Below are 24512 nucleotides of genomic sequence, written 5' to 3' on the forward strand. Positions count from 1 at the left end.
CTAAAAATATACAGAAAATTTAACAGTTATTTTACCACAATTAAATATTTTACAAGCAGATACAGTATTTAAATTAGAAATCATTCAGGTGAAAATGCTGGACATGCCCCTACTCATCAATAAACACCACATCAATCCAATGATATAATTTAAAGATCTTGAAATGGTAAGTAAACTTGCGTGTATACTGTACCACCTTAATGTGTTTGTGGATATGAGTCTGCATCCATCTCCAAGTTGTCACACAATGCAAGTTTCACTGTATATTTGTTCAAAATTTAAAAAATGCTTGACAAATTATCAAGTGCAATTTTCAACGTTATAAACTCTCATCAACTTTCAACATTATAAAAAAAATAAAAAATATATTATCAAGCCATAAAACCAGCATTAAACTGAATGACATGCCAATTTCTGGGCGAGCCCCAGTGACTCCATGAAGGTACCATCTCCGATGTAGGTGCCATCAGTCGTGGAGTTCTCCGAGCTACTGGGTACCTAGCGCCAGAACCTGGTCCCCTCACAGAGACGTAGAGAGCTGTGGTGTTTATATATGAAGTTATTAATTTATGCCACCACCACCAAGGAAAGCACCCAGAAAGTCAGCATGACAAAAACTACAGTTGGCTGCTTCAGATACCTACAAACTCAAAAACAGTTATAACTCCCCCAAACTATATAACAAATGACAATTTTTTTTATAACCCAGCACCTGCTTGTTTGCCCTACCCTCTCCTTCATTGGGGAAAGGAGGGGGCAGGCTACGGGACACCAGCTGCACTGCTGTCTGTTTGATAAATAATGCAGAAACCCAACTTCCTGACGGAGGAAGGGTGTCAGGGAGCCACCAGGGTTCACCCAGAAATTGGCATTTCATTACATTTAAAGGTGGGTTTTCTGGGGAAAGCCCCCCTGTGGCTCCCTGAAGCTATCTACTCACAGAGATGGGTAGAAGAAATGGATACCTTCTAGGGAGGAGGTAGCACTGCAGGTATCATTGTGAAGATGATACCCTTGGCCTAGAAAGCTGACCCAGTGTCACACGGGTGCCGAGGACCTAGAACACTGATCAAGTACTGAACCACCAACACCCTGTTTGACCTCCAGAAATCTCCTGTGCCCGTATCTCAGCCCAGGACATTGTAGCAAAAGCAGACGAGAAAGTGGCATATGTACGGACATCATGGATACAAGGGCAGACTGAAGTCTGGCTAGATTGATGACACTGCAGATTACCTGAGAAATATGAACCTTGGAACAGGGAAGCAAGGAAAAGGGATCATCTCACACGGTGTCCACCACCACAGAAATGCTGGCACAAATGTAGCAATGGAGAGCCATCATCAGACACAAATCATGATGTACCCCCGGCTGAACCAAACGGGAGTGTATCAATCAGTATGGCAAGTCCAGACAATAACAGTGGCTGCCACACACAGTCGGCAGACGATGCTACCTCCTGCCCTCCCTCCCTCACCAAGAGTCCTCCTCCCACCATACTATTCACATCGCTAATTCTCAGCGCAATGCTGCTATTATCAGAATCCTAGTCACTAAATTCTGTAAATGAAAGAATTTCCCACAAGTTTATTTTGTAAAGGAACATGAGAAGTTGTTTCAAAATTCTTAGAGGGACCAAATAATGTTAATGTGCTGTGGCTAGCATTATGAACTTTTTGAACAGCATTGTGTTCACTGATATCTGAACACTGTAAACAGTTTTAATCACAGTCGGGCTTTTCTGTAATACTATCATTGCTAAATAATAGCAGTTATATTTATATTTTGTCATTTTTAGGCGATACTGTGGTCACAAGCTGAACAGCAGTGCTGTGAGTGTGCCAGCCTTGGTGGCTGGCACACGCACACACACACACACACACACATGATGTGCGCCATTCAGCCAGTTGGGCCAAAATTATATATATACAATTTGCACTGTTAAAGGGTTAGGTGGCCATGAATTAATCGTGAGCATTGCATATACGTAATCTAGCCAGAAATACCTCCCACACACTGTTCCAAGGACCAAAGGAAGGTCATGGGGATAGGTCACAAGTGGTAACATGTATTTATGGTATACAGAGAGAACATGAGCTTTGGTGTTCCATGTTTTTTTTTTTTTTTTTTTTTTTGAGATATATACAAGAGTTGTTACATTCTTGTACAGCCACTAGTACGCGTAGCGTTTCGGGCAAGTCCTTAATCCTATGGTCCCTGGAATACGATCCACTGCCGCGAAGAATCGTTTTTTCATCCAAGTACACATTTTACTGTTGCGTTAAACAGAGGCTACAGTTAAGGAATTGCGCCCAGTAAATCCTCCCCGGCCAGGATACGAACCCATGACATAGCGCTCGCGGAATGCCAGGCGAGTGTCTTACCACTACACCACGGAGACATGTCTATAGATTTACTAAATTTGCACATTTTCCAACAGTTTTTGCACACACCACCTTTCCATCAGTGCTTACCAGCCACTAATACCTTTATTTTATAAGAAACATTTTCTAGTCTTGTTTTGTCAACTGAAATGTGCCCCTCTGATTAAACCCAGAACACATGCGATAACATTTTCCTCAGTGGTTTTTGTACTGTGATCTTATAATATGATTTGAATGTAATTATCATGTGCGTAGTATGCTAGGAGGAATTTTGGCAGTGAGGTGGCATCTTCAGCTGGCTGGTGTGTGGCGGCCGCTATTATTGTTTAGACTCACCGTACCAGCTTAGTGTTTCATTATAGTAAACAAAAATGTAGATACTTATATTGTGTGTATACAGTATATAGTATAATAACAGCAAAAATAGTATGCTGGGAGGAGCCATTTTGGTGAGTGAGGTGGTGTCACCAGCTGGCTGGTGTGCAACCTGCCATACAGTGCATGGTGGCCACTATGCTGTTTGGTCACCATACCAGCTTAGTGGTACAGTTATGGTGAACAAAACGAGTAGATACCTATGTATAATATGTGTATGTAGTGTAATAAAAGCAAAAACAGTATGGTGGGAGGATGAATCTTGGCAGAGAGATAGTGTCAAGAGCTGACTGCGTGTAACAGCCACTATTATTGTCTGGACTCACCATACCAACTAATGGTATAGTTATGGTAAACAAAACATGTAGATACTTATATATAATGCGTGTGTATACAGTGTAATAAAAGCAAAAATATTATTTTATGAATATAATAATTGAACCACTAATATGCACACCATACTTTTGAGTATAGAGATGGTTCACACATTATAATATATCACACTACACACTATTGAATAATAAATAATATTACTGCAAAAACTCAAGAGAAACAAAATCAATCTGAGACATTGTAATAATTAGGTAATAATATCTTAGTGGCAACTCCAGGCTGATGGCTCAGCTGGAGGAGACCGGCCCCGGATGTGTACTCTTTCAGCGCCTGTATCTTGCCAGACTTCCTACCCCAATCACACCCAAAATATGTCACCTACGATTTTTTTTTTCCTGTAATCAGGGGACCACATTTTAAAATCTTAGAAGTAATTTTAACACATTTTAAGAATCTTAATTTGTTAATTTTTTTTTTGCGCACAGCGGTGATGTCGGCTATTAATAGCTGTACTGCCTAGGGGTTAAACTTGCACTAGTTGGGGGTTACAAATTTATTATCAATAGTATTTATAAAATTTCTAAACTGTACATAAATAATACATTGGTTTCAAAATTTTTACATTCCCAAAGGACCAGTAGCAATAATATCTCCATTGGAGAAGAGATCCTTGGCAATGGCTTCTAGATCACTGAAGTTCTTCAGAGACACGCTTGACTTTACAGCCGTCAAATTCAGCTGGATACGATCCGAAGCCTGCAAACATAATATTTTGTACTCAAACAGTTAATCTGCAACACACTTCTTCTAATATAACACTACCTTAAATATTACCTCCCAGAGCTGGGAGGTAAAACCTAACTTGCCACAGCTGGGAGACATAAAAGTTAACTTAGAAATGTCAACATCAATGCTTATGATATCAATACAATTTAAACAAAATGCATAATACTCATAATAATATTAAATAAATGTGGTGACCAATACTGTGCTAATGGCACACTCAGTATAACAAAAAATAATTTTAAACTATAAAAATTTAGCAAAGGAAAATAATGTAAACATAAATTACATAAATGATACCAGAATTTAATTTTTATTTTTATTAATGTCAATAAATATTGTACTGGTTCAATTGCTTCAAGGTAAAAATATTTAAAAATAACCATTCCACAAATAATCCTCATTAATACGAACCTCATTCACCCAAACTCTTGCAATCCTTTCCTCATGGTCTGCAGATGGCAGATTCAGGTTGAGAGCACGAGTTGCCCGGGAGAGAACTACAAGGCTGGCATACAGGTCTATGGAACAGTTAGCCAGTCGGTTGAGAAGGAACTGCTGGCCAATGATGCCCTTGCCATGCTTCATCAGTATACCTTCAGACGTATACCCAAATGCTTCCACAGCCTGTTGAAAATACATAGTATTGACTAGCAATATCTACAGAACAAACAAAAGCCATATAAGCTCACAATAAAACTTCCTTTAGTATAGTATCTACTTCATGTGAGTGAGTATTTACGTCAAAACCAGCATTGTATGTAATGAAACGCCAGTGTCTGGGTGAGCACTGGAAGCTCCCTGAAGTAAGTAATTATCAATAGAAGGCACCAAACTGGTTAAGCTATGTAGCACCACCAAATGTGCAGGATAATCAGAGAGCGTTAAATATCACCAAGGATGCCAAAACCTTAAGTAGGTTAAGGGCCTTAGAGCATTCAACATGGAGGTAAGAGACATGGGGTGACCAAGACAAACGAGTGTCAAAGAATAACCCCAAAAGCTTCGTTGAATCTTTGTACTCAAGGGGATGACCATAAAGTGACAAAGAGGGACGAAGAACGACCCGCTTTCAAGTAAAAGTCATGGCACAAGTCTTAGTAGTAGAGAACTTGAAGCCATGATTGATGGCCCAAGATGACACGGCATCAATCGCAAGTTGAAGCCGCCGTTGAAGGAGAGGCGAATCTTCACCCCGACAGCAAAGAGTAAGATCGTCAACATAAAGAGCGGAGAAGATGCTAGAAGGAAGGGAGGAAAGAAGACAATTGAGGGCAACCAGAAAAAGAGTAGTACTAAGAACACTACCTTGAGGCACACCTTCATACTGCCGAAAAGAGGCAGAGAGAGCGGTACAAGCCTGACGCGAAAGGTACGACGAGAAAGAAAGCTTTGAAGGAAGAGAGGGAGATTACCACGAAGGCCAAAAGAACAAAGTTGGGACAGAATATGGTATCTCCAGGTCGTGTTATAAGCCTTTTCCAGGTCAAAAAGGACAGCAACAACGGAGATCTTCGCAGCAAAAGCAGTACAAATATAGACCTCCAAGTTCACCAGGACATCAGTCGTGCTGCGGCACTTGCGAAAACCAAATTGAGAAGGAGAGAGGTGGTGATATTGTTCTAAGAACCACATCAGACGGACATTTACCATACGCTCAAACAGCTTGCAAACACAACTCGTGAGAGCAATAGGGCGGAAGTCCTTAGGGGACGTACCGAGAGATCCTGGTTTCCGAATAGGGAGTACAACGGCATCGAGCCAGTCCTCAGGGATGGACGATGACTCCCAGACCTGGTTATACAGACTCAGTAAATACTGAGACGTGCACAGAGGGAGATGGCGAAGCATCTCATAATGAACGTCATCCGAGCCCGCCGCCTTAGATCCAAAGAAGGCCAGGGCAGACTGAAGTTCAGAATGAGAAAAAGAATCGCTATAGGGAAGGCGGAGACGAGTGTGGAAATCTAAAGGATAAGATTCAAGAAGAATCTTCTTGAATCTTATGAAGAAGGAAGGATTGAGGAAGATGAGAACCAGAGCTAACAATAGAAAAGTGGGAACCCAGTGAAGGTCGCGACCTTCACTGGATCCACCACAAGAGTACCATAGAGGTGGAGAATCGGCGGGACATCTGGAACGAACTTGCCCGCAATCGTGCGGATCTTCTTCCAGATCTGCGGTTGAGGAGTATCGGACGTAATGGTGGAAACATAAGATTTCCAACTCTCACGTTTAGCTGTACGGATGGTCCTACGGGCCACCGCACTCGCCTTCCGAAACAAAATAAAAGAATCAGCCGTCTGCCGGCGGCATTGTTTCTTCCAGGCTGCACGCTTACAGCGGACAGCCCGAGCACAGTCTGTATTCCACCAGGGAATGCATTTCCGTGTGCCCCGGGAGGAGGAGCGAGGAATAGAGTGGAGGGTAGCATTGAAGACAGTGTCATAAAAAAGAATGAGGGCGCGAGGAAGAGGCAGAGAGGAGAGGTCAGAGAGTGTGTAGCACGGAGGGTGACTAGGCTTCAGTCAGCCTTGGCAAACAGCCACCTAGGGAAGGAGAGGGGAGGGCGGAAAGAGAAAAAGGAAACGAGGATGGGGAAATGATCACTTACGGAGGTCATCAAGAACCCGCCACGTGAAATCTAAGTAAAGGGACAACGAGCAGACAAAGATCAAGACAGGAAAGGGTGCGAGTTTGAGAGTCCACATGAGTGGGCTCACCAGAATTCAGAAGAGAGAGAGAAGAAGCGAGGACAAATGGTTCGAGAAGACGGCCTCGGGTGTTTGTCAGAACATCACCCCAGAGAGAATGTCGACAGTTGAAATCACCCAAAAGGAGCACCGGCTCTGGCAAGGAGTCCAGGAGGTGCTTAAGATCAGGAAGGGAAAGCGGGACATTTGAGGGGAGATAAATGGAACAAACTGTATACCATTTACCCACAATAACACAGGCAGCAGAACAATGGATAGGGGACGGAAGAAGTAGGGAGACGAATGGAACATCAGAACGAATTAAGAAAGCAGTAGAGTTATGAGCCCCAGCAAGAGCTTGGGGGGGGGGGAGAAAGAAAGGAATAACCACGAAAGTGACCAGGACGAGCACCAAGCATTGGTTCCTGGAGACAAACACAAAGTGGTGTAAACTGTATAATTAGAAGTTGGAGTTCATGGAAGTTGGCATAAAACCCACGAATATTCCACTGAAGAATAGACATTATCAAAGAGAAAGGACAGTAACAGAACAAGAAAGAAATAAAGGTATAGAAGAACACAATTTATTAAAGATTCTCAGGATCAGGATCAGGAGCAGGGTCAGCAAAATCAGGGTTAGGGGGCATGGGTAAACTTAGTAAGGAGAGAGGGAAGGGAGGGAGAGAACAGACCAGAGGCGGACTGAGAGGGTCCGGAGGAGGAGGAGGAGGAGACAATTGAGAGGGGCAGGCAAGGACAGCTGGAAGAGGAGGGGGGTCAGAAATCAGGGAGTGCACCTCAGCAAGAGCAGCAACCGAGAGAGAATTGGGGGCGAAAGAAACCTCCATATCTGGGACAGGGGGTCCGACCACTGAAATAGGAGGGGATGTAGTGACAGAGTCAGAGGGAGGGGGCGAGGAAGAAAGCGAAACCTTCTTACCTGCTGGAGAGGAAGAAGGAGAGGAGCCAGGCTTACGTTTTTGACTCGAAGAGACAGGCGTTCCAGTAACAACGTACTGGGCAACAGACTCAATGGTCTCAGCAGAAGAAGAGGAACAGGAGCGAACAACACGAAGATTGCTGGGAGGACGATGGATATCAGCCTGGACAGATAGGTGGCGTGGAGGGTCAAGAGACTGGGGGAAGGGTCGGGAAGAAAGAGTGGAGGGAGATGGGGAAGAAGACAAAGGAGATATGGTGGACTGGGTAGGAAGGGGTAAACCTCAGATGGAGTACCAGGAGGGAGACCTTCCGGGACAGGAGGCAAAGGAAAAGGGTAGGAGGTGGTGGGTGTGGTCGGGTTTAAGGCCTGGAAATGGTTGTGAGACTGAGGAAGACGGGAAGGACGAGGAGAGGTAGAATGCAACACGCGAGCGTAGGATGCACCCGCGAAAGGGGTGACGAACTTGGCGTCTCGCTTCAGGAAAAGTCAGACGATCACGGTGCTTCAAGTTGAGGACGGCTTCCTCGAGTTTGTAGTGCATACACGAGCGTGATAAGGTAGGGTGGGCTTCACCGCAATTGTAGCAGCGAGCCTGAGGAGAAGTGCACACGGACTTAGAATGACTATTGTCCCCACACATGGGGCATAGATACACAGTACTGGTGCATTTGAGGACACCGTGCCCGAACTTCCAACACTTAATGCAAAGTCTAGGAGAGGGAATGTACTCCTGAACGGAGCATCTGGCACCAGCAAGAATAATAGAGGGCGGAAGGGCCCTACTATCAAAGGTGATTTTTACAACTCGAAGGGGCTGACGGCAACGACCACGAGGGGGTCGAGTAAATGTGTCCATCTGGAGGACAGAATGGTCTTGGGCTTCGAGGATATGTTTAATATCCTCATGGCAATCTTTGAGGTCCCTAACACCAGTTGCAACATGGTGTGGGAGGAGAACAGTGCCAACATTGGCATTTAACCGAGTGTTTTTGTTCAATGCAGGACAAAGCAGCAAAGCGAGTAGCTGCATCCTAAGGAGCAGCAGCAACGACACGCGTACTGTAACTGGTGGAGTTAAAAGTAACAGAGGCATCTACTGAGTCAACAAGGTGTTTATGGAGGGAGAAATCGTCAGGAGGAGTAGAATCCAGATGGTGGAGATCAAAGTACTTAGCCCACGTAGCGGGACCAAACAAAGCATTGTAAGTACTATTACGGGAAGGGATCTTGCGAGTGCGGCCGTGGCAGGGATGGCGTTGAGAAACCCCCAGAGAGAGAGAGAGGGGTAAATGGCACAGTAGTCACAATGAGAGACAGAGCCGTGCCAGGGGACGAGGTGGTCACCACTGGGGGCTGGGAACTTGACCCTACTGCAGAGGAGGGAGGGGGAGATGAGGGGAGTAGTCAGGTCGGGGCCCAATGCAGCGGGGGCTACAGGGCCTGGTCTTCCAATACAGTCTGACTCGGGGGCTTGGTCCCCCACCCCACGACCCTGAGAAGGTACAAGGGAAACATTATCTGCCATGAAAACGAGGAAAAACTTTCATTCATGAATGTGCCTCTACACCCACCATGCAGCCACAATTAGAAGCAGGACACCCAACAAGAAGCTATCACCGATCTTGCCGGGGTCCACCCAGGGGTGCGTCGTGAGTATACGCCCCACAAACGCCACCTTAACACTTTCGCCCGGGCATGATGCAGCATTGCGTCATCCACTTTAAATAATCGCCAAAAATCAGGTTTTTATCCAATTTTTTGGGGACTGGTTTTAAAATACGCACCGATGTCTTCCCATTTTCTTTGTTGTGCCTTGTGGCCCGCAGGCGGCTCGGCACACGCCGTCGGCCCATTGTTTTCGCTCCACTGTTGTGACCGATGTCGCCTCCCCTCGCATCTCAAATGTGTGAACATTTCGGCTATTTTCCGTGGCTATATTTCTTACTGCGGCTTTAGAAACTATCTACGCTTACTCCACGATGGATAGTGATCATGAACAAGGCCCTTCCAGGAAGAAAATTGCGAAAGAAAGGCTTGAAAAGGGCAGGAATTGGGAGTGTAGCTGGAAGGCGTCTGAGCGCTCACTTGCAGCTAACGTGTGGCCCATCTTCAACTCGTCGGCGGTTGGAGCGTGACCAGGTTTTTTATTTTATATGCTAATGTTCCTCTAGAGAATTCTATTGCGAACCCATCGAGACCAAAATGAAAGACCTAGGACGAAAATTGAGGTGACCAGAGTGAAAATAGTGAAAACATTTTATCGCGTTTGTGCGCTCCTGGGTAACTCGTTCGCACTTTCTCTGTTTGCTGCGGGTAATTAGCCAGGCTTTTGGAGTTTATATGCATTTAGTGCTGTAGAAAATTCTATTGCGAACACAATGATACCAAATTTAATCTTGTAGGACGAGAATTAAAGTGACAAAGTTGAAGAGAGTATACACTTTTCAGAATTTACGCGCGCTCCCGCGAAACCCTGGGACCTAAATCGCGCAGTTAAGGGGTGGCGCGCGGGGTACGCCAAAGTGTTAAGAACCGTAAGTACCGTCGAGAGCGGGTTCAGTGATGAAAGGAGGATTGACAATAAAAGGGTCCCCTCGCTCGAGACGTTGGGTACTCATGTGCAAGAGTATGCCTCCTCAAACACCTGGGCGTCAAAACAAAAGAAGGTCGAAAGAATAATCAAAACAGGCAAAAGGTCGGCGGGAAATGACAATTTGATAGGAGAAGAGGGGAAGAACAATGAAACACAAGGAAATGGAAAAGGGGTCTGGCAAAATTGGTAAAGGCAGTAGCAGGAGCATAAGGCTGCAAAAGGACAGAGGACTGACTCATGGAACATCACACTCCGGCAGCTGCCCACCAAGCCCCCTCACGGCGGCAACGGGCCAGACAGTGAGGGAGGAAGCTCCCTGAAGCTAGCTTACTAATATAGTGCCATACTACTTGGAGAACATCAGTCGCAGAGTTCTAGTAACCTACTGAGGACCATGAGCCTGAACCTGGCCCCCTCACAGAGGCCTAGGGAGCAATGCCTCAGGAACAGTATCCACTCAATTTAACGGCCTCTTTTATACCGATCTGCCAATAATGACGACCGGTTTGGAAGATCAGTATTTAGAGCCTCATATAACAGTTTGGCGGTCGATATTACCGAAGGTCGGTATTGTTTTGGCATCAGGGGGTCCTCACATGGCAAGCAGGCCGCCTACCTCTATTGTCCCCTCCCTCACCCTCACTGCACCTCTCCCCCACTCTCTCACTCCTGCTCTCCCCCACACCCTCACTTCCTGCCCCCCCCCCAAAGACCCTTCTGGGTAATGGCTCAGTAGATTGCCAGCCAGCCAGACAGCCTGGAGAATCTCCATCTAATACAATGGGGCCTCGACTTACGATGCTAATCCGTTCCCAGAGACGGATCGTAAGTCAAAATATCGTAAGTCGAAGCAATTTTTCCCATAAGAAATAAAGGGATTTGAATTAATCCGTTCCCCACCCTCCAAAATATTAACATACAAATACATTTTATACTGAATACAATGTTTTTTCTAACTACAATACAGTACAGAGCACCACTTGGTTTCCGAACTTTAGTTATCCGAAACTTCCAGTTTCCCGATTGGGGTTGGGGAGTCATGCTACCCGAACAAAGTTCGGGTAGGAAGGGGTCCACCAAGCGTCACGCCGGCTTGTGGTGGTGGGTGGGCGATGGTCCAGTTTGCCCACTGTGACTTCACAGATTCACGGCCTATTATTCCTATTATTTTTGGGGAGGGGGAGGGGAGAATCAGTGAGAGAGGGGGGGAGAGAGATGCTAGGAGGGAGGGGGAGGTAGGGAGAGATGTTAGGAGGTAGGGAGAGATGCTAAGAGGGAGGGGGAGGTAGGGAGAGATGCTAGGAGGTAGGCAGGAAGGGATGGAAGTAGTGAGAATTAGGGAGGGAAAGGCAGGCTGGCAGGCACAGGCAGGCAGGCACAGGCAGGCAGGCACAGGCAGGCAGGCTAGCTTGCAGGCAGGGAGTGAGTGGTAGTCACGAGGTTGAACCGCGTGACCTTGAGAGATGGGATGTAGGGGGGACGGGTGGTTTGTTGGTGGTGGGGGCGAGACCGGCTCATTCCCGAAGATAAGCCTAACACACACTACCCGTTAGCATGATGGCAGGGGGAGAGGCAGGCTGGCTGGAAAGGAAGCAGGCTGGCAGGCTGGCAGGCAGGCTGGCTGGCAGGCTGGGAAGGAGGCAGGCTGGGAAGGAGGCAGGCAGGCAGGCTGGGAAGGAGGCAGGCTGGGAAGGAAGCAGGCTGGCTGGCAGGCTGGGAAGGAGGCAGGCTGGGAAGGAGGCAGGCTGGGAAGAAGGCAGGCTGGGAAGGAGGCAGGCTGGGAAGGAAGCAGGCTGGCAGGCTGGGAAGGAGGCAGGCTGGGAAGGAAGCAGGCTGGCAGGCTGGGAAGGAGGCAGGCTGGGAAGGAGGCAGGCAGGCAGGCTGGGAAGGAAGCAGGCTGGCAGGCTGGGAAGGAGGCAGGCTGGGAAGGAGGCAGGCTGGCAGGCTAGGAAGGAGGCAGGCTGGGAAGGAGGCAGGCTGGGAAGGAGGCAGGCTGGCAGGCTGGGAAGGAGGCAGGCTGGCAGGCTGGGAAGGAGGCAGGCTGGCAGGCTGGGAAGGAGGCAGGCTGGCAGGCTGGGAAGGAGGCAGGCTGGGAAGGAGGCAGGCTGGCAGGCTGGGAAGGAGGCAGGCTGGCAGGCTGGGAAGGAGGCAGGCTGGGAAGGAGGCAGGCTGGGAAGGAGGCAGGCTGGGAAGGAGGCAGGCTGGGAAGGAAGCAGGCTGGCAGGGTGGGAAGGAGGCAGGCAGGCAGGAAGCGATATATGGGTGTTGAAGTGAACTGTGAACCACGTGACCTTTGAGAGTGTGTGTGTGTGTGTGTGTGTGTATGGGTTTGGGGTGGGGGGTGGGGGGTGGGGGTGGTGTGTCGGTGGTGGGGGGAGAGGGGGAGGTGTGTCGGTGGTGGGGGGAGAGGGGGAGGTGTGTCGGTGGTGGGGGGAGAGGGGGAGGTGTGTCGGTGGTGGGGGGAGAGGGGGAGGTGTGTCGGTGGTGGGGGGAGAGGGGGAGGTGTGTCGGTGGTGGGGGAGAGGGGGAGGTGTGTCGGTGGTGGGGGGGAGAGGGGGAGGTGTGTCGGTGGTGGGGGGAGAGGGGGGGGGTGTGTTGGTGGTGGGGGGAGGGACCGGCTGACTCCGTAAGCCTAACCACACTCCACAGACCTGTGACCCAGATTTGTTTCTTAAATGTACAGTACATCATCGTATATTTTAGGCAGGATGTGCCTGCAGGCTGGCAGGAAACATCCAGAGGATGTTTGCCAGACATCTTAATAATCAGTTAGGAACAATTAAGGACTTTTATAAAGCGGATCAGGACTTCACTTATTGACGAGTACAAACAAAACACGGTCGCATTTACGCCATGAACCTGACGATTTTTTTCCCTAGAGTTTTTTCACAAATTTTTCGGAAAAATTTCTTTTTACATTTCTAGTTTATTTTTCCCCTCTATTTCTCGTATACGAACTTACATGTTAACCGACGGGTCTCGTCCCCAAGGGGTTCGGAAACCAAGTGGTGCTCTGTACCAAAGTTGATCTTACCTTTATGGAGGGCTCTTGATGGCGTAAGGAAGATGGTGATGAGGGGGGAGGAGGAGAGTTGTTACTGTTTGGAAGGGGAGTCCCCTTCCATCATCACATCAGGCAGTGATGGTTTCTCTGGGGTACTCTCTCTCCTACATTTTGCCTGAATACCACTAGGACCTGGTTGTGGTTCAGTGCTTGTTTGTCTCACTACAAATTTGTCAAGAGACATTTGTTTTTCCCTTCGTTTTAACATTTGTCTGTAATGATGCATCACAGTGTCATTGAATAGGTTAAGGCAACGACCTACTGCAGCTTGATTTGGGTGAGTCGTTTCAGCAGAGGTTTGCAATTCTTCTCATGCTGCACACATTTTCTTAATTGTTGAGGAAGAGACATTTTGTACTCTTGTTTCTGCTCTATGGTCATCCTTACATGCGTTTCCATATGTTGAGCCTTAACACTGACTTTCTTGGGACTCATTACGTGATATAAAATAATTACTTTAATGTTCAAAATGCAAAAAATCACCACAAACGCGGAATTTCTTATAGGCGCGATCGTCACTAAGCAGGCAGCTGTAGTAAACTGAGGGAGGTCGGACTGCGTGACCGGGAACCACGCGCTCGGTCGACCCGACCGTATACCAACAAATATCGGAAGTCGATGACACCATCGGATGCCGAGTTGCATTTTCCGATGAAATCTACATCGTAACTCGAAATTATCGTAAGTAGGGGCAATCGTAAGTCGAGGTGCCACTGTACAATAAAGCATTCATGAAACAAGTATTTTATACATTTTTATTATCCTAATAATATTACTAAACAAAATCTGTAACCAAAAATATATGATGATGATGTACATCCAAAATTTTAAGAAACAAATCTTGTTAACTGGATTAAGTGTGTTGTGTTAGGCTTATCAGAGTGAGCCGGCCCTTCCCCAAACCCCCGACACACCTCCCCCACCCGCCCTTCCCATACATCCCATACACTCTCTCTGCTTCACCTCAACTCAACATACATACATCCATCCATCCTTCCATCCATCTTTCCCTCCCTCCCTCCTTCCCCCATCCATCCATCCATCCATCCATCCATCCATCCATCCATCCATCCATCCATCCATCCCTCCCTCCCTCCTTCCCTCCCCCCATTCATCCCCCTCTCTCTGATGTACTTTGCATACATCAGATCTTTAGTGGATTATGCTGCACCTCTGCTTGTCTTGATGCCTGAAAGAAAGCTTGGAGGGCTTGAAAAATTGCAGAACGAAGCCTTGAGGATAATCCTTGGGTGCCCTCGTACCACAAAGATACTTAATATGAGAAAGGAACTTAATATTCTGAGCGTTGTTGATCGTGTTACTGAAATTAACTGTCAAATTGGTATAAAAATGCTTAGGCTAACTCATCCTAATCCTTGCACAGAAGCCCTCCAGAATTTCTTTATTGAAGATCAGCATTGTTCCAAATGGATAACAAAAACTGGAACTCAACTCAGAATGTATGGGGTTCATGATTTGTACCAAGAGAAACAACAACGGCACTTTCCTGCACCGTGAGAGGTTACACCCTTTCCAGTTTTAATCCCTCCCTTTCCACCCAAGAAGCAAATTAGAGATCAGCCCAAGCTTCGTCTTGAGGCAAAGCTCAACGCCTTAAGCCATATTGATGCTCTGTCCACAGAGCATTCTCTCTCTCAAATTATATACACTGATGGTTCCCTACACCGCACCACGGGTGCAGCTGGAAGTGCAGTTGTCCTGACAATGGGCGATGGCCTATACTTTGAGTGGGGAGTCCGTATAAATAACTGGGCCTCTACCCTTCAGACTGAACTATTTGCCTTGATCCTTGCACTGAAATGTGTACAAGTCTCAAAACTTGATACATTAATTGTAAGTGACTCCTTATCATCCTTAAATGCTCTCAACTCTTTAAGACATAACTAACATGCTCGTGTCCGAAGCTAGACACAAATACAACAAAATTATTAAGGATGGTAACAGAGTCCATTTCATGTGGTCTCCATCTCATGTTGGCCTCCGAATGCATGACAGAGCTGATAAGTTAGCCAAAGAATCTGCCTTTAAAGGAGCCGTTGAGTGTAACCTTGGATTGTCAATGAGCAATCTGAGAGCAGCAGTACACCGAGAACTTCAACAAGATCTTGTAGATCTGAGGCAAAGTGAAATTGACACTAGTAATTCCATCTATCATCATACTATCATGCAAGAGGAGCCACACATCTATGGATCATCCAATAAAATCAGCAGACTTCTAGATGTTACTACTGCTCGGCTTAGACTCAGTTACAAGTATCTCTGGGAATTCTCATTAGCTGCTGATGTAGACCTGACCAAATGTAAACTGTGTCAACAAAATTATTCGCATACCCTCCATCACTATGTGATGGAGTGCGAAAAGATAACGTGAATTTAGAGACAATTCTATAACCAATGTTCCAGCGATGTGTCAATATTTCATTCAAAATGATCTGCTACCAGAAATTTTAGCCAAATATCCCCAGTTTACTGTAGGTAGTAACTAAGTGATTGTAACCTATCCACCGCTGCCCACTGGATGGGGGGCGGTGTGCAGGACAAACATATAAATTTTGACACTAGCTCTCCACATATGTCACATTTGCCCGAAACGCATTGCGTAATAGTGGCTTTAGGCATTGTATGTACTAGCTCTATCTATATATCAATCCATTAATGTAACATCACTTGTATGTATATACCTTACCTGAATAAACATCTGAATCTGAATCTGAATCTGTCAGTTGCTTAATTTAGAACCTGTATTTGAGGTCGATCTCGAACCCATTGTTGATGTGATGACTTATATTGAATTTTGTAACTAGCTCATCAAGATTGTAACTTGCTTAGCTAAATGAATTGTGGGGTTCAGTCCCTGAGCCCATTATGTGCCTCTGTAACCCTTTCCACTACCGCCCACAAGATGGGTATGGGGTGCATAATAAATGAACTAAACTAACTCTCTCTCCCTTCCTCCCTCCTTCCCCCATACATCCATCCATCCATCTATCCATCCATCCCTCCCTCCACCCCTCCCTCCCTTCCTTCCCTCCATCCAACCATCCATCCAACCCTCCCTCCCTCCATCCATCCCCTTCTCCCTCCTTCCCTCCCTCCCTCCCTCTCCATCACTGCCTCCCTCCTTCCCTTCCCCCTTCTTCCCCCATCTATCCATCCATCCCTCCCTCCCACCTCCAACTATTCTTCCCTCCCTCCCTCCATCTATCCATCCAAAATTTAAGAAACAAATCTGGTAAACTGGGTCAAGTGTGTTAGGCTTATCAGAGTGAGCCGGCCCTTCCCCACCACCGATACCGCTCCCGCCCCCCCCCCATACATCCCATACACTCACTCTGCTTCACCTCAACTCAACATCCAACAATCCCTCCCTCCCTTCCTCCATCATCCATCCCTCCCTCCATCTTACCATCCATCGCCATCCTCTCCCTCCCTGCCTACCACCCAGCCTCAACCTGCCTGCCTCCCTCCCAAGCTCTGCCTGCCTGCCTGTCTCCCTACTTGCCTCTCCCTCCCTCCCTGCCTAAACCTCCCAGTCTCTCCCTCCCTGCCTACCTCCCAGCCTCTCCCTCCCTGCCTACCTCCCAGCCTCTCCCTCCCTGCCTACCTCCCAGCCTCTCCTTCCCAGCCTACCTCCCAGCCTCTCCCTCCCTGCCCGCCTGCCCCCACTGCCTGCCCACCCACTCACCAGTCAGCCATCACTGACACAATGAGTGCATCTGGAGTCAACATGGTGCACGGATGTTCCTTGATTGTGCAGATATGTCCAACAAAGTCACTGAATGAACACTTCAGCCTCATAATGAATCAAAACAGTGTGCTGTGAATCTGTCACGTCACATGGTATTAGGCCCTAGTGGTGGACCAAGTAGCTGTATTTTACAAAATATATCTTAACTGAATGTTACTTGAAAAATTACCAACACTTAACATTGGAAATACCAGAGCTCCAGAAATAATGACCAGGGTACAGCCCCATATAGGCCATTAAATCGAGTGGATACTTAACTGTAAAGGATGTCATCTCGCCACTGACCAGGGAAGGAACCCAGAATGGTAGGAGAATCAAAACAGACTACAGTCTGGTTGAAAAATGCAACCTATGCCCTCTAAATATCAAAAGAACTCTTTCCACAAAGAAAACAAACAAGTCCAACTTTGTCCAACTAACCCTCCGCTCATTAGCATCACTTTCATTCAATCATTTTCCAAGAAAAACCAGCGTTGAATGTAATGAAATGCCATTTTTCTGGGTGAGTGCCGGAGGCTCCCCGGAGCTATCCATGGCTGATATGGATATCCCTAACTATTTTGCATCAGTCGATGTGGGTGGAGTTCTAGGCCTACCGGGGACCACGAGCCAGAACCTGGCCCCCTCAGAGAGGCACGGGAAGCAATGGCCCATAGAAATGCACATGTGATTTGGAACAATCTATATCTGCCATCGACCGGGACAGGCACCCAGAAAGGTAAGCGCCACAAAACAAACTCCTATTCTGGTTAACAACAAAAATCGTCAAACGAGTGGACAGAACTCCCCCAGGAAAACGAACTAACAAGCATGATGTCACACGAGCCGCGCCGCATATCTGCGCAGCTTCCCCCTCCTCGGGAGGGGGAAGGGGGAGCCCCAGACCCCCGCGCCGGCGATCCCCGCCCCAGTTCTGAAGCTGGATATCAAAACCGCGAAAAAAACGCCGACTGGAGGGCGGGAGGGTGCCGGGGAGCCTCCGGGACTCACCCAGAAAATGGCGTTTCATTACATTCAACGCTGGTTTTCTGGGGGGAGACCCTACGGCTCCCCGGAGCTACTTCACCAAAGACTACCTAAGAAAACAAGGGGACATACCCGGGAGGCGGTCTGTGAACCACTCCTCAACACAAAGTCGAGACAACAACCCAAGGACCCCTCCGGAAAGCAGCAGGCACAACATTCGCTAGAAAAAGGGAGAACGGCGGCAGACGAAGAAACCTATGACCAAGACCATAAGAGCCAAAAACCACTGTGCCTGAAAAGAGCATGAAGCTCTGCCACACGACCCCCAGAGGCCAATGCCAACATAAAAAAAAAAGAAAGCCGAGGCAAAGCAAACCTGACCCCAAGGAGCCACAATCACCAAGGAGAAGAAAAACAGGAGAGCACCCTGTCCAAAGACCAGGACGGCACAGGCAGTGCATAAGCAGGCCGGAGGTGAAACAACGCACGACACAGCCTGCGAAACGGCACAGAAGGAACATCGATACCGAAAGCTGGCAGCAGAAACCAAGGTGCCAGACCCAGGAACGGCCCCAAGCGCCTCTACATCCTCCGCAAGCCAATCCTATGACAGCCCCAGGAGGGAAAAGAAAACGCAGGACCAAAACGAAAATGCCACAAGCGTGCAAGTCCACCGCCACAAGTGCAGCCGACAGGGAAGGAACCCACATAAGGAGCCGCCCTGCACCAACACCCCACAGAAGGGCAGGAGCGAAAAGACTCATTAAGAGGAGCAAAATCGCCCCCAGGAAAACGAGTAGCGCCGAGACAGCGCGAAGAGAAGAGATATGCACAAAAGAACAAGAAGGCCAAACACCCAGAAGCTGCCGGGAAGAGGACCCACAAGCCCTAGAAAGGACCGGAGGGAAGCTCAACCGAATGATGACAGACGTACCAGAAAACGGGAAGGAGCAAAACCGTCCTAAACCTTCGAGAACAAAAAGAAGCAAACACAAATACGAAGGCACAAAATCCCCGTCGCACCCGAGACCAATAGTCATGCAGAAACCCCAAGAAGAGGGGGACATGACTGAGAAGGCCCGTCCCGGAAAAAAGGGGTGAAGACCGTAGAAAAGCACCCACCGACAGGATGGAAACAACGGGCACAATGGACAAGGAAACCGAGCCCAGGGAGGGGCCGACGCCCACAAAGCACGTGCGGAGAGGGGGAACAGAAAAAAGCCCACACCACAAAACCGCAAGCATCACCCAGAGGGGTAGAAATACCCCAGCGGGGACCAACGGGGCTTAAGGCCCCTCACGTCAGCACCCTGTAGGCCCCGGGGCCGAGCTGTCCCCTCAAAGCCCCAGCGTCAAGAAAAACCCCGGGGCAGCCGTGAAAAACACCAAGGCAGGGAGCCCACTAGGCACTGGAACTTGAACGGAAACCGGAGGATAGGCGAGGGGCGAGACGAAGACCCCAAGCTCATCCCCAGCCAGCACAACGAGGCAAGGACAAGACAGAGAATCCAAGGAACATGGAAAAACCAGGCCCGGCACAGCAAGACCGGCAAGGAAGGAGGGCCCCAGAGGGAGCACGGAAGGGCCGAACATAATGCCACAACCAACCCCGACACGCAGCCGCAGTACCAAAACCACAGCAAAACGTCACTACACTCCCCGAGGAAGCGACAGAGAAGATAGATAAATCGTACACGAGTGGCACACAAGGGGACACAGGCGAAAACTGAGCACCCAACTGAGCCACAGGGACGGTAGAAGAAACGTGTGCAGTGTAACAGGCAATCGAAGGAACACATTAGGCAGCCCAACTTGGGCTGACTCCATACACAGCCCCAAGAGCAGAGACGAGAGCGCCCATGAAGCACAGAATCCGCTCGGCAGGCAAACGACAGGGGAGAGGCGGAACCAAAGAGCCAGAACCCAATCCTGCAAGCACAAGGAGGCGAGCACAAAACACCCTCGACACAGGAAAACGTACCACCGAACAGGCACCCCCACCGTTGCACTGCGGAACAAGGTGGAGGCGGGGCCTCGAACTCAAGCAAGGTTAGACAAGCATAGGAGAGGGGCAGGAGAACAGGCAGGAGCCGCCTCGGAAGGGCCAAGAGGCCACCCGCAGACACCCGTGAACCGAGGAAGGAATCAGGTGGAGAGAACAAGAGCTGCCCAGTATGGGCTAATAGCCCTGCAGGAGGCACCTCGGGTGATACGGTCCACGTTCCCAAGTACGTATGTACACCCATTCCTACTTCCAAAAACAAAAACGGCGTCAGGACGAAGGAGACTCCAAACCGCACGAACTCACCTGCAGAACATAGGCGCTGAAGGGCCATGACACAAGCTTTCGAGTCCATAGCCGCCGGAGGCGGCCAGGGCGCCCATGCTGGAGGGGAGGGGAGCGGCGAAGGAGGCTCCCCACCCTAGAACGCAGGGAAAAACCTCGTGACTTCCCCACAGCGGCACCCCAGAACACCCCCAAAGCAACGGGGCACAGATTGGATTAAGAAAAGAGCGAGAGGCGAAGCCCCCCCCCCCCTGAGAGAAAATGGATGCAGAACATGTGTGCACACCGCCCGGAACCAAAACAAAACTCCCACGGCGCATGCGCAGGACGCGAAAGAAAAGTAGCCCAACAAGGCGAGAAGTAGCCCAACAAGGCGAGAAGTAGCCCAACAAGGCGAGAAGTAGCCCAACAAGGAGCCCAAAATGGCGACAAGGAGCCCAAACGGCTACAAGGAGCCCAAACGGCTACAAGGAGCCCAAACGGCTACAAGGAGCCCAAACGGCTACAAGGAGCCCAAACGGCTACAAGGAGCCCAAACGGCTACAAGGAGCCCAAACGGCTACAAGGAGCCCAAACGACTACAAGGAACCAGTATGGAGGCAAACTCCGGGACACGCAGGAAGTAAGCCGCAAAGGCCAACCGCACCTCAGGCAAAGAGATGCGGTTAGCCGAAAACCTCCGGAACACGGAACCGAAGAAACCACAGGGACACGGAACCAAACCCGGGGAGGAGCAGAACCCAAGCCCAAATCGTACGCAGAGGGGGGAATGAAACCCCACTCCTCGCAATAGTAAGCCCCGCTCAGAAGGACGGAATCCAGGCGGGGCGCAATGGAGTCCAAGGCCCCCAAGGCCGCTCCTCCCCAACCCCAGGAGCCTCTACACCAGGCCCCGGGGCCGAGTCGACCTCCAAAGCCCCGGCCCCACAAGAAAAAGCCGGGGCAGCCGAGAGAGCTGGAAGAGAAGGGGCCCACTGGTCAGACCCCGGAACATCGGCCGGAGGAACAGACTCGAATGCCTCCGTAGCTACCCCAGACGGCGCAACCCCCGAAACTGCCCAAGTCTCAGAACCTCTAACCCCGCCCCAACCCCGAAGCGGGCAGATGCGTAGGGTCCGGAAGCAGGAGGGGAAAAAACAAGGGGGGCGACAAGGGGGGCGTGGAAGGAACCAAGGCCGAAGCAACCAAAACCCCCCAAGTCTGGGTCCCTACACAAGCGGGGCAGCATTGGGGCGTCCATGGAAGCGACAAACAAGAGCGCGTTGCAACATCCTACCCTGCAACGCGCGAGCTGCCTACACCCACGGGAATTCATCAGCAGACTGGGTGAATGGAGTCATGAACAAGCTCCAAAAGCTCGCAGGACTCAAGGGTCGAATGTGTCACCGACCCAACAGGCAGCATGACGGAGGCAAAAACAAGGAGAGTCACCCTGAGACAAAGGGACAGAGCAACCCTCAACTCGCACAAAGCGAGAGGTGACGCAAGGGTCTCCACTATCGGACCCGAGAGCCCCTGGGGGGTTTCCAAGGGCCCCTAGACTGGGTCTGCTAAGGGTTATCCCAGGCAGGGCACTGCTAACTGGCGCCCCAAACTACCAAGCAAACTGCTAAAGCTGAACCCACAGGACGTGTCCACTCGCGAGGGCAAAGCAGGGGGTGCCACCACACAAACGAACCTAATATAAGGGGGGGGGAACACAAGGCAGACCCCCTATCAGGCAAAAACAAATATAAAAGAAAAAACCACACAAGTGGACAACATACCCAGAGGGAACAGAGCCTGCCGCTGTCATAGGTGAAAACTAGCTACGCAGTACCCTGCGCCCCACCAGTGCGATAACTACCACTTACCCCAAGGTAAACAAGGGAGTGAAACCCCCAAATCCTCGGGGCGGCCAAACGCCAAGCAGCGAAAAGCCAACAGAGGTAGACCCAAGGTGACTTGTGGAAGGCAACCCCAAGCCCCAAGGGGGGTACTTACAGGGCACTCAGGGAAGGTGACCCTAAGCACATGCAGCCCGAGTACCTGAGAATACTACTCCCAGCTCACATGACCACCGTAAGAGCAGCACTGCAAACAAGTCACAGCACTGAAACAAGACTGGAGCTGGAGTCACACGACCGTGCATGATCCCATCAGCCGAGGAACTGAGGCGGGGATCGCCGGCGCAGGGGTCTGGGGCTCCCCCTTCCCCCTCCCGGGGAGGGGGGAGCTGAGTAGACATGCGGCGCGGTTCGCATGACGTCATGCTTGTTAGTTCGTTTTCCTGGGGGAGTTCTGTCCACTCGTTTGTCGATTTTTGTTGTTAACCAGAATAGGAGTTTGTTTTGTGGCGCTTACCTTTCTGGGTGCCTGTCCCGGTCGATGGCAGATATAGAATGCTCCAAATCACATGTGCATTTTTATGGGCCATTGCTCCCCGTGCCTCTCTGAGGGGGCCAGGTTCTGGCTCGTGGTCCCCGGTAGGCCTAGAACTCCACCCACATCGACTGATGTAAAATAGTTAGGGTATTCATATCAGCCATGGATAGCTCCGGGGAGCCGTAGGGGCTCCCCCCAGAAAACAGCATTGAATGTAATGAAACGCCATTTTCTGGGCGAGTCCCGGAGGCTTACCGGAGCTATCCAGCCTGAATGGATATGTATATCTTTCTGGCATCAGTCAATGCATGGAGTTCTTGCCTATCGGGGACCACGAGCCAGAACCTGGCCCCCTCTATAGAGGCACGAGGAGCAATGGCCTATAGAGACCACCCCCTGTGGGTGGGAGAATTCTATGTCTGCCATCGACCGGGACAGGCACCCAGAAAAGTTGGCACCCCAAAACAAACCCCTATTCTGGTGAGAAAATTGCTACTGAGAGCCGAAAGAGTGGACAGAACTCCCCAAACAAAAACGAGCAAACTAGCATGACGTCATCATGTCGCCGCGCCACAGTCTGTGCACCCCCCTCCTTCCAGGGAGGGGGAAGGGAGAGCCCCAGACCCACCCGCCGGCGACCCAACCTTCAGTTCTTAGGTTGGATGTCAAAAAGCGCGAAAGACACCGCCGACCGGAGGGAGGGCAGGATGCCGGGGAGTCTCCAGGACTCATCCACAAAATGGCGTTTCATTACATTCAATGCTGGTTTTCTGGGAGGAGCCTCGTCAGCTCCCCGGAGCTACCTCACCTCAGATAAGGAACAGAGGGAAGGATCCGGGAGACGGACGCCACGCACCCTAACATGAAAACAAGACCACAGACGAAAAGAAAGGACCCTGCAGACCACCCACGAGACCCGAACCCCAGAACTGGAAGGAGGGAAGTAAGGGAACCTGGGCAAACCAAAATGCGTCCACAGGCCCAGGGGCCAAGACGCCCAGAGAACAGTGAAGAGCTTCAACTGAACAATGAAGGAAGCACCCCCGGCCTGACCAACCAAGCAGCAACCCAAGGACCCTCCGGAAAGCAGCAGACCCAAATATCACCCAAGAAGGAGACTACATCAAAAGAACAACCTACCACGAGGACCAACGAGGCAGAAAAACACAGGCGCCGGAGGAGAGCCAGAAACTCCCCGACCTGACTCCAAGAGGTCAACACCAACAGAAAAAGGAGACCTGAAAAACTAAACAGAAAACACACCAGAACCGAAGGGATCACGACAAACTGAGGAGAAGAAGAAAATAGACCACCTGGACTTAACGACCAGGACGGCACTGGAAGCGCAAGAGCAGGCTGGAGGCAAAACAATGCCCAAGACAGCAAGAGGAATGGAGCAGAAGGAACAGCAACACTGAACGCAAGCTGGAGCGGCTCCACCAGCACCAGCCAAGACGAAGCAATAGTACACGGCACTAGAAGACGGTCCCGGAACAACCCCGAAGGGAAAGACAAGACAACCCTATCAGACTGAAGAGCTCTTCACAGTGATAGGAAAACCAGAAGGACCGCCAGGAAACTACACACTGCCACCAAGATGTAGTACACAGGTGGGAGATGAACAACGAAGCCATCAGCTCCTACACAAGCGATGAGAACACGAGACAAAAATCCCCAGACGCGAAGACCCGAGGGGAAGAATGAACCAGACCTGTACAGGGCTGGACCAATCCACAATAGAGGCGGAGCCGCGGGAAGCCCCTCAGGATCGGAACCGAGGAAAGAAGAGCCCCCAAACAAGGCTGGCAAAAACCAGAAGGCTGCCAGGCAACCAGGAACCCAATTCCGGCGAGCCGAAAAGGAACCAACCCGGACGAGCAGAAACGCCCCGTCCGGGAGGAACGGGGCATTTCAGGGTCCCTAAGACCCTGGTCCTGGGGACCCTGGAAGGACCCCCC

General features: G+C 49.8%; 1 protein-coding gene across 1 annotated transcript in view; it reads right to left on the reverse strand.

The window, feature by feature from the left end:
* Positions 1 to 3630: 3630 nt before the first annotated feature.
* The window catches only part of Acadvl (Acyl-CoA dehydrogenase very long chain), a 224065-nt gene continuing 203183 nt past the window's right edge, over positions 3631 to 24512 (reverse strand). The window contains exons 11-12 of the mRNA XM_045748593.2: positions 4290 to 4502; positions 3631 to 3848 (exon numbers count right to left, since the gene is read on the reverse strand). Coding sequence (XP_045604549.1) covers positions 3711 to 3848; positions 4290 to 4502 — 351 coding nt within the window. The 3' untranslated portion in view covers positions 3631 to 3710. The remainder of the gene's footprint in view (positions 3849 to 4289; positions 4503 to 24512) is intronic.

This window comes from Procambarus clarkii, chromosome 2, assembly GCF_040958095.1.
Source record: "Procambarus clarkii isolate CNS0578487 chromosome 2, FALCON_Pclarkii_2.0, whole genome shotgun sequence".
NCBI lineage: Eukaryota > Metazoa > Arthropoda > Malacostraca > Decapoda > Cambaridae > Procambarus > Procambarus clarkii.